This window comes from Meriones unguiculatus, chromosome 3 (genome assembly GCF_030254825.1).
Source record: "Meriones unguiculatus strain TT.TT164.6M chromosome 3, Bangor_MerUng_6.1, whole genome shotgun sequence".
Taxonomy (NCBI): Eukaryota; Metazoa; Chordata; class Mammalia; order Rodentia; family Muridae; genus Meriones; species Meriones unguiculatus.
The window spans coordinates 21,261,872-21,272,550 of NC_083351.1; the positions used below are offsets into that span (position 1 = coordinate 21,261,872).

General features: G+C 57.1%; 1 protein-coding gene across 9 annotated transcripts; it reads left to right on the plus strand.

The window, feature by feature from the left end:
* Positions 1-1,563: 1,563 nt before the first annotated feature.
* Positions 1,564-10,679, plus strand: Hcrtr1 (hypocretin receptor 1). 9 transcript variants are annotated; one of them, XM_060379467.1, is made up of 9 exons: positions 1,564-2,068; positions 2,872-3,089; positions 3,274-3,492; positions 3,653-3,831; positions 5,045-5,288; positions 5,556-5,671; positions 7,134-7,360; positions 8,283-8,404; positions 10,002-10,679. In XM_060379467.1, the coding sequence occupies exons 2-9, from the start codon at positions 3,044-3,046 to the stop codon at positions 10,223-10,225; spliced, it is 1,377 nt and encodes a 458-aa protein (XP_060235450.1). In that variant the 5' UTR covers positions 1,564-2,068; positions 2,872-3,043; the 3' UTR covers positions 10,226-10,679. The 9 variants fall into 9 exon arrangements, with proteins under 9 accessions (XP_060235450.1, XP_060235457.1, XP_060235451.1 ...); XM_060379474.1 differs by having other exon boundaries at positions 2,872-2,989; XM_060379468.1 differs by having other exon boundaries at positions 2,875-3,089.

Genomic DNA, 10,679 nt, shown 5'->3' on the forward strand with positions numbered 1-10,679 from the left:
GTTCCACATTCGCACACTTGCAGAGCTGGTGACACAAAGGGCACGCCTACACGCACATTCCCACACTCGCAGGGAGACCCTGTGAGGGGCCAGGGCTGGTCAAAACCACAGATGCACAGAGACCCACGGAGACAGACAGACCCCCCCCCCCCCTACACACACACACAGTCCGTAGACACAAACACCTAAACACAGGGAATAATCAAGACCCATACAGACATATCTTACCCAGGGGGAACCCAGTCATCACCCAAGAGCCCGCTCTTGTACATGGCTAGAGTCTGCCTTTTTTTTTTTTTAATTTTATATAATTTTTAATTTTATGCGCATTGGTGTGAAGGTGTCAGGCCACCTGGAACTGGAGTTATAGACAGTTGTGAGCTGCCATGTGGGTGCTGGGAATTGAACTTGGGTCCTTTTGGAAGAGTAGCAAGCGCTCCCAACCACTGTGCCATCTTTCCAGCCCCGTGAGTCTGGATTCTTTAGACAACCCTTCTGTGAATGCCCTAACACACACACACACACACACACACACACACACACAGGAACACACGCACGCACAGTCCCTCACCTACCCCCTGCCCACCATCCTGCAGATGAATACCACAGCTACCTAAGGACAGAGTTCTGCCTGGTCCACTCCAGACCCACGAGCGTGCTGCCCGGCCCTCTGCTCACAGACTCCCTGTTCGCACCTCTAGCACCTTGGAAGAGGGTTCTGGCCACCAAGAGAAGGTAGAGGTTACATTTCCAGGAGGGGAGGGATGTGAGAGAAAGGAGATTTACTTGCTTGGACCACCCTGTCCGGAGGCAAGAGGTGAACTAGGTGAAAGCCTGGGAGGTCGCCATCGTCCTGCTAGGGCTCTGGGGGGAGGGGGGAGGACCCAACCTGCAATCACTTGCACCTGCTGCTGTCGACCTAAAAGACCTCTCCCACGCTCTCCACCTTAGCCCGCGGGCCACTCTGTCGTCAAGTGTCAGAGCAGGTGTTCTTGCTCTAGGAAGCCCTGGGCAAGCTCTTCTGCCCTTAGTCCCCGCCCCTCCCCCCACCGGGGGATCTCTCCCAGCTTTGTGGACGCCATAGGGAAACGTCTTGCTCCTTGAGAGGCGGAGGTCCTTTGCAGGGCAGGGGGAGAGAGGAGAGAGAGCTGGTGGTTCTGAATGGAACACAGATTTGAATGTCAGCTCTGCCTCCGACCTTGGGCAAAACCCTGGGCCGTGTGTATCCATTTCACCTATCTGTGAAATGGGGTCAGTAACGACCACCTCACCAGGCTGACAAGGGGATGAAACGAGTATCGGGTACCCTCTGGAAATGGCGGCTGTATTGTGGGGTCCTTGCTTACCCCAGGGCTTGGCAAATGTTTATTGAATTAATGGACGTCCCCAGCTTCCCCTCTTCTGTCTCCACCTCACGTCCGTGCTTTGGGCTGGGGGAAAATAGGTGCAAACAAGGATTGGGGGCAGAGAGACCCGGGAGAGGGCAGGGCTTTCTAACGTTTCCGGACAGTAGCTGCTCCAGCGCGTCCTAGGCTTGCCTGGAAACGGCCCTGGCATCCTCTCGCCCCCGTGCCACTCACCTGTGCCACCCACCTCATCAGTCAGGTGAGGCAGCAAGCAGAGATGGGGGCCACCCCTGAGCCGTCCCCCCCCCGACACCGCACCCACACACCCCCTAGCTGAGCGCTGAACGCGGGGTGGCGGGAGCTAAGTGTGGAAAGGATGCTCGCGGTATGAATGAGCCGGTGGACGCGTGAATGGAGGTGGATGGAAGCGTGAAGTGCAAGGCGGGGCTCCGGCTGGGCGACCTCGAGTGCCGACGGGGCCGGGGCTCCTTCCCCTCCCTACCCAGTCTCCCGCCCCGCTCCCCTCCCCGCGGCGCGCAGCCCTCTTGAGCCCTCCCGAGCTACCGCGGGCGCCAGAGCCCGGACCGCGCAGCCACTGAGCGGACAGAGCCGCCTTAGGAGGGGCTATGCCGCCACCGTCCGCAGCCCCGCACCAAGGCCAAGTCCCGCGAGCGAGATCCAGGTAGCAGCAACCGAGGATGCCCGGCGCCCGGAGCCAACAGGTGCGGGGCGCGGGGGACCCTCCGGGACGGCTTGGGGGCTCAAGAGGAGCAGCGGAGGGAGCCCGGAGTCTCTGGGGGATGGCCAGGGTGCTGGGAGGCCGCGCCACCACCCGCTCGGCTCACCTCCGGGCGGCTCCCGCGGAACCCTTTAGCGCACTTGCTGCCCCTTCTGGGAATCCTCCCCGACCCCCTAAGGAGCAGGAAGGTCCCGCTGGGAAATCGGTGGGCCAGCGACCTTGGCCTTTCCTCTAGGGCTCTCCGGGGGCACCGTCCACCCTCCTACACCAGTCTGGGGTCGTCCCTCCCCAGCCAGGGGGAGGAGGGGTCTGAGCCAGGGAGGAGGGAGCGACCTGAGCCAGGCCGGATTTATGAATGGAGAGCGGCCTGCGCGCCGGCTCAGCGACCCCTGGCGGCCGTTGGGGAATATAGCGGCCCCGGGGACTCCAGGAGACCTGGCAAGGGGGTCTTGAGAGCCCAGTTTCTGGGAGAGGGACCGCATCCTCTCACCTAGGAAGGTGGTCAGTCCCTTCCCGCACTCTTCCTCGAGGGTGTGTGCGCGCCCGCGCGTGTACACGCACTGAGGAAGAGCTGAAGGTCTAGCGGGCGGCCCCTAGGTCTTCAACATCTCCCTGAACCTGCGTCCCAACCCCTAATCAAGGCTTGAGAACTGACTCAGTATTTGCCATTGGGAATGGGTTCCCTTCCTGAATCGGAGATGGCTGGAGGACGCAGACAGACCTGGATTGGCTTTGTGACCTTGAAGGGGTTCAGCCTCTCAGCTTCCCATCTCTTCACCCGCACAGCAGTGCTCACTAATGATACCAGACACTGACTGGAAGGCCGGCTTCTGGGCGTACCAGGCTCTGGGTGAAGTGGTGCCCAAGCCTTAGAGTTCAGTACCCCTCATCGTGGCCCTGGGAGGTAGGTACCTTTAACACTTCGTTGGACTCCGTTGGATGGGGAAACTGAGACTGAATGAGGGAGGCATCCCAACTCATGACTAAGACTAAAGAAAGGGAAGGTAGGTAATGCCCCTGATGTTCCCTTTCCCCCTTCTTCCCCCACTTCCCTCCCCTCTTCCCTCCTTCGGGAAGTTTGGGCTGGGACCCCAAAGATCTGAGTGCAAGATCAGGGGCCCCTGAAGGAAGTGGGCCGAGGGCTTGTGGGAGTTCCTCTTCCTCCACAGAGCCCAGGATGTTCCTCAGCTGAAGCGGCTCCCGAGCCCATGGAACCCTCGGCCACTCCCGGGACCCCGGCCGCAGCCGCCACTAGTAGCGGGGAATCCTTCCGCCTACCTCCAGACTATGAGGATGAGTTCCTCCGCTACCTGTGGCGGGACTATCTCTACCCGAAGCAGTACGAGTGGGTTCTCATCGCGGCCTACGTGGCCGTGTTCCTCATTGCCTTGGTGGGCAACACCCTGGGTAGGTGTCTGTCTCCTTCTGAGAACTGGAGGGAGTCCCGGGCCTGGCCTTCATACCCCTTCCTGCTGCGGAGGTGGCTGTGTGAGGGCTGGCTGTCCCCGAGGAATGGGACATGCTGTGCTCTGCTGCCGGCTTCGCCTCACCCTGCTGCTCTCTGCAGTTTGCCTGGCTGTGTGGCGGAACCACCACATGAGGACAGTCACCAACTACTTCATTGTCAACCTGTCCCTGGCAGATGTGCTGGTGACTGCCATCTGCCTGCCTGCCAGCCTGTTGGTGGACATCACTGAATCGTGGCTCTTCGGCCATGCCCTGTGCAAGGTCATCCCCTATCTACAGGTTAGCTCTCCCACGGACCTCAGCAGCCTCTACCACACCTGTCTAAAACCTACAACCCTGGCGGGGCTCCGTAACCTTAAGGCTTGCCTTTCAGGCGAGTCACGGTGGCTCGGGCCTCTTGCAGGGTCATCCAGACCACCAGGCTGGACACTCGGGAATACAGACACAGCCCCACACACTCACATAGACATCCCCTGGTGACAGGTACAAACCCGGTCATGTGTACACACACACAGTTACCTCCAGGAACATGCAGAGAGGAGACAGAGGCCCACAGTGACAGACCCAAACACTCACTGGGTCTGCTCCCTGACCCCAGTGGGGCCCCAGAGAGTTAAATGGAACTCTCTCCTCTCTAGTCTCCTTTTCCAATACCGGGCGCCAGGATGCCCAGATGGTATCAGTGGAATGGGAGGAGGGCTGGCCAGAGGCCACCATGGCCTCTCAGTCGCCCTCAGTCCTCTTCCTGAACCCTGGGGAACCCGAACACCATGAGGCACAGTCATGAGGCACTGTCACCTATGCTATTAGCTGACTCATCTACGCCTCTCAGAATAAGAGGGTTTCCCCACAGCACGGGGAAGGGGTGACCTTCCGGGTGACAGAGACGCCTCCTGGATTTCTCTCTGCTTCGAGGTCTTCTGCTCAACTGATTCACTCTGTTGAGATTAAATGTGAGGGAGTCACGTGTCTTATCTTCTCACCTGTAACACAGCACCCACCTCACAGGTTGTAAAAATAGGGAAAGAAGGGCTGGAGAGGTGGCTCAGCCGTTACGAGCACTGGCTGCTCTTTCAGAGGACCTGGGTTCAAATCCCAGAACCCACATGGCAGCTCACAACTGTCTGTCACTCCTGTTCCAGGGGATCTGACACCTTCATAGATAGACATACATGCAGGCAAAACAGCAATGTACATTAAATTTTTTTTAAATAAATTATTTAGAAAAATTAGGGAGAGAAGTGTCGTTTGCAGTAGAGCGGTGCCTAGTGTTTGTCAGGCCTCCAACGGGACATTTTCCATACATTACTCTTACCAGCATTCTGCCAGATAGATGTCATATTCCCATTCCGCAGATGAGGCTCAGAGAGGGTGAGTGACTTGCCCAGATTCACGCGGCAGAAAGGGTTGCAGTCAGAATTTGCTGCACTAGCAGCACTGAGCTGGGAACTGCTCCCCTCCACACCTCTGACGTTGTGTCCCTGTGGGGCAGGCCGTGTCGGTGTCGGTGGCAGTGCTGACTCTCAGCTTCATCGCCCTGGACCGCTGGTATGCCATCTGCCACCCCCTGTTGTTCAAGAGCACCGCTCGCCGTGCCCGAGGCTCCATCCTGGGCATCTGGGCTGTGTCACTGGCTGTCATGGTGCCCCAGGCTGCTGTCATGGAGTGTAGCAGTGTGCTGCCTGAGCTAGCCAATCGTACTCGGCTCTTCTCTGTCTGTGATGAGCACTGGGCAGGTAATGATGGGCACCTCTGGGGACTGCGCATAGCGGACTTTCAGGGTGGGTCCTCCCAGGGCAGGTACCTCCCCTAATGTGGACATCAGCTAGGAATCCCTCCAGAATGATACCACTAGACCCGGCAATTCTAGGCTCTCTCCCTGCCATGGTGAAATTCAGTTGTCCTCAGGTCTTTCTTTGGTCCTTTTGGGACAAGGTGGCATTGCTGAGGCGGACTGGGACTCCCAGGATTGACCTGACCCTTGCATCTCACGACCCCTACAGATGAACTCTACCCCAAGATCTACCACAGCTGCTTCTTCATTGTCACCTACCTGGCCCCGCTGGGCCTCATGGCCATGGCCTACTTCCAGATCTTCCGCAAGCTCTGGGGCCGACAGGTGAGACTCGCTCTGCTGTCACCGCCCGGGCTGGGAAGGTGCAGCTGTTGTTCTGATGGAGTAGATGGTCCCTGACATTAGAGCGTGTTATCTCTACTGCGACTACATAGAGGCCAGGCCCAGGGATGTGAAGAGCTGGAGGCCCCAAAGTGAATTGCAGCCTCGATCAATTAGCTCTTGGTACAGCAGGTCCAGGGCCTTGACATATGCTAGAGAAGTGTTCTACCACTGAAGAATATCCCCAGGACTTTCTCCCCAGCCCCTGTTCCCTCCTTCCTTTTTTTAAACATTGAGGCAGGGTCTTGCTAAGTTTACCTGACTAGCGTGAACTGGCAATTCTCCTGCCTCAGCCTCTTTAGTAGCTAGGATTACAGAGCTAGCTTTAATCACAGTATCTCTTGCCTTTCTCCCTAAACATGGGAGAAAGCAGACCCAGAGAAAGCAAGACAAGGTCCCCCAAAGCACTCTGCTAGTGAGTAGAAAATGGGGGGGGGGGGTGTTTTAAAACCCAAGCCTGAGGCTCCAGTGCTCAGCTTAGTATCCGAATGTTAACCATTGTCATTCTGGATGGCTTGCCCAGCTCAGCTTCACACCAGTGTCTTACAGCTAAGGAAAGAGGCACTTTTGCCCACTGCAGAGTGTGACGGGCAAGGCCAGTGAGGCCAGCTGGCTCCAGGCCTGACTTTGCCCTCATTGGACAGACCCATCATGGATTTCATGGGCTGTGCTCTTGGGAAAATGGGTGCTAAGAGCCACTTGCGCTAGTGGCAGTAAGTCTGGGTCAGTATCTAGGCAGTGAGAGGACCTGGACCGACCTCAGTGACACCAACCTTCTGGGATGTCCCGTACAATCTGAACAATGGCTAACCCATGCCTAGGCTACACGGGACAAAGGGTTGGGAGACAAGCGGGTTAAACCCAGGACCTGCCTTGCAGGCTCGCCCTGTTAGAGCCCACCTGACTGGTCTACCTTAAGGAAACAAAGGTTTAGGGACGTCACACAGCCTGTAAACGGGTGAGCAGTCTCTGAGCTCTAGCTTCTTGCTTTCTGGTGCCTTGCCTTTGCCTCTGGGTTGTAGCGTGATTGCAATGTCCGGTGGTAGGCGGGGCTTCCAGTGGTAGGAGGGGCTTCCAGTGATGGGAGGAGTTTCCAGTGGTAGGCGGGACTTCCAGTGTGTGTTTGCTTTGGGAGCCCAGAACTACTCAGGCTTCTGGGTATTCACCTAGGTGAGAGCTAAGTCCTGTACCTAAGCCCTCACTGAGGCCTCCCGACAGTGTGGCATGAACATCTCTTCATGATTCAGCTCTTTACCCCATCCCCAGTGATGGAGCTACAGATCTCAGGAGGCTGGGAGAGCAGTTAGGAAGGGGTTCAGACCCCGCAGTGTGGCGGTTTCCTTCTATGTCCCCGCCTTGCTCACCAGGCCCTAGTCAAAGGCACTTGTGTGTGTGTGTTGGATAGATCCCTGGTACCACATCGGCCTTGGTGCGGAACTGGAAGCGACCCTCAGAACAACTGGAGGCTCAGCACGAGGGCCTGTGTACAGAGCCCCAGCCCCGAGCCCGAGCCTTCTTGGCCGAGGTGAAGCAGATGCGCGCTCGGAGGAAGACTGCTAAGATGCTGATGGTGGTTCTGCTGGTTTTTGCGCTCTGCTATCTGCCCATCAGTGTCCTCAATGTCCTTAAGAGGTGAGGACACATGCGGAGCATGTGGGGAGGAGCTGTGGGACCTGAGCAAAGCTGCCATTCACTTCACTCCTCTCCAACCTGGGGCAGGCGACTGCTCTGCCTTGTTTCCATTTCCTCTAGTGTTGCTCAGGGATACCCGACAAGGGCAATAAGGAAAACCTGTCCCTCCATGCACTTGGCTATCAAGGGTGACTGGATACAAATGACAGACAACAGCCCTGTCTTCACAGAGGCTGCAGTCTATGAAAGAAGAAAAATCAATAGAGAAATCAGTGTATCAGGCAGTGAGGACCTTAAAGAAAAATAAAATACAGACTGAGGACAGAGTGGTGATGGGGCCTGGTGGGTTTGGCTTTGTCTCAGATATGTTGTAGTGGTAGGGCTTCTCTGAGAAGCTGGGAGGTGAGTGTCTGGAATCTTCGCACTCAGTATGCCAAGGCAAGCAGATCATGAGTTCAAAGCCAGGAGCAAGCATCAGGGGTCTGGAGGACAGCAGGATAGGCAGAAGGACACAGGGACACAGCAGATGAGGGGCTGTGTGTGGGAAGTCATGGGGTATTGGACAGGGGACAGCCTGGGTTTGGCCCTGTCTTGACTTGTATGATCTTGGGCTTGGGCTTCTCTAAGCCTCAGCTTCTTTAACTGAAGAATGGATGCTGTCCATGACATGCTGTTTCTGTTGGGATGGATGAGAAGGTAGATGGAGGATCTGATAGTCAGAGTCAGGGCAGATCATATTGGTCCCTGCCCCATTCTAGTCATCATCCATGCTTGGGTACCCAAAGTTGTGGTCAAGATCTCAGGCCGAGTGCCCCAAGGAGATGGTAGCGAACAGTGGGGACACCTTCTAGCTAGAGTTCTGTGGGTCCCCCCGCCCCTGCCCACCTGTCCTATCTCTCACCATCCTTCTCGCTGGCACTAGAGTGTTTGGGATGTTCCGGCAAGCCAGCGACCGGGAAGCCGTCTATGCCTGCTTCACCTTCTCCCACTGGCTGGTATACGCCAACAGCGCTGCCAACCCCATCATCTACAACTTCCTGAGTGGTAAGTGGACCATGCATGCAGTGGCTGAGAGTGGCACAGTCCTGGGGGTCCATCTCAGCCTGGAAGGAAAGGGTGCACGGCTCTCCAGCTCTCCCTGGGAACCCTTCACTCATAGGGGAGACTCGAATACGCTGCCCTTCCCATGAGCTGTGAGCTGAGCTCTGGACGGTAGAGAGTACCCAGGATGGAGTCTGACATACCCGCAGACCAGTGCCTAAGAGAAAGGACAGGGCCTGGGCCTCTGTCCCCCATCCAGGGAGCACACACAGTAAGATTTTCTATTAGTTCCTCTCTGGCTGGCACAGACGATAGAGCAATCTGTGTTCCTAGAGGGAGCCAGGCCTAGAGCACCCTGAAGGGCCTGGCTGAGGGGAGAGTGTATAGTCTAGCTGACAGACAAGGGTAGTCATCAGCAGAGACAGCCAGACACAGGATAGGGTGGCCAGAATCTTGGCTACTCCTGGATCTACGAGCCTCAAGGCAAACTTCCACTCTCTCTTCCGGGAGTACAGGCCCCCTGGCCCCGTTCCCACCATGTTGTCCTGTATTCCCACCTGTGTCCTCTACCTTCCTTCTCGGTCTCAGTGGACCCCTTACCTTTGGGCTCAGCAGAAGTGACTCATCAGACCACAGATTTGTGACAAGGATTCAGGGGAGCCGTCAAGATGACCGCCCAAGCTTGGATGCAGATCTCTCAAAAATAGTGAAGATGTTTGACAAGGGGTCAGAGGTCAGAGGTCACTAGCGTAGCTCTGGCTGGGAATCAAGAGTTACTCAGCCAAGGCTGCCTGGCTGCTTCCCAGCTCAGAGGACAGGACAGAAGAGTGGAACTTTACAGAAGAGGAAGGAACAAGCAGCTACCCAGACGCACATGCCTTGCTCTGGGCCTGTGTTTCCTGAGTACCTCCTGTGTGCCCTGCCCTGAGCTGGATCCTAGAGAATGGGAGGCTGATGGCACAACTGCGGAGGGTTTGCTTTCAGGAGAACCTCTGTCCCCCCCGGCACATACACATGAGCTGACAGCGTTGTGCTGTTCCTCTTCTCCCATTGCTTTGGGAGATGAAGTCTGAGGTCCCGGCACAGCCCCCTGGTGCAGTGTGACTGCTGCCTGTAAGGGCTGCTGCTTTCATTTCAACCCTGTTGGGCAGAGCTGGGGGAGGCTAGCAACAGTGTGAACCCTGAGCTCCCTCGACACACACGTCATGGTGGCACAGGTGACCTGAGGCTTCTGAGCCAGACGCCACGTCTTGAGCCAGGCTCCTCGCCAGAGTGCAGTCAAGGGATCAAGACAATTGCATTTTGCTCCAGGAACCCGCTGGGGCCCTCTCCTCCTCTCTGGCTGGCAGGGCTGAGGTAGCCTTGGGCTCTCCGTCCCCGGCTCTACCCCTCCCTCTCTGCCCACCAGGCAGCTTTGACTGGAGCTATGCGGGTGTTCCTTGAGCTCAAGCCCGTGCCTGCCGCATTTGTCCCCTTATGGCTGTGTCTTTTGTCTCCCAACCAAGGCAAATTTCGGGAGCAGTTTAAGGCCGCTTTCTCCTGCTGTCTGCCTGGTCTGGGTCCCCGCTCCTCGGCCAGACACAAGTCCTTGTCCTTGCAGAGCCGGTGTTCCGTCTCAAAAGTCTCCGAACACGTCGTGCTGACCAGCGTCACCACAGTGCTGTCCTGAGTGGGGCTGGCCCCAGCTCTGGGAGGCACAGCCTGATCCTTTGCCTGGGATCCGCCCCTGCACTCATGGAAAGACTGCTGCTGCTCAGTGAGCGGCTGCGGCTCCGGTCCTGGCTTTCTGCTTGGGTGACTCGGCCAGAGTCATTCCCTCTCTGAGGTTGTGTCCCCTAAGCTGGGCTGATAGGCGGCTTAAGCGTGCTCGAGGAAGCAGAGAGCATTGCAGGCCGTCTACTGCTGCGGACGTGGCTACTGTCCTAGCTGTCTCATGTGGCTATACCCTACAATGCCACCCCACCCTTTCAGAGCTTGGCCCGCCTCCCAGAGACCTGTCTCCTACTCAATTATAGGACTTCCCCCTGGCTGGAGTCTGCTCTAGAGGTCCGAAGGCCACCGAAGCCCAGGCCGCATATGGCCAGCTGCCCTGATGTCCCTGTGAAGTAATTTGGGTTCAGTCCTTCTCAGAGGGCTCTGAAGCAGTCCACCCTCTCCAGGTGTGGACTGCACGCACCACGGGCTGGATCTTGTTGGTGTCTCGGAGTGCTTAAGCACCCTCCATGTGGCCATTCAGCATGCCAGCAGCCCGAAGCAACTGTAATTAAAAGCCTGGCAC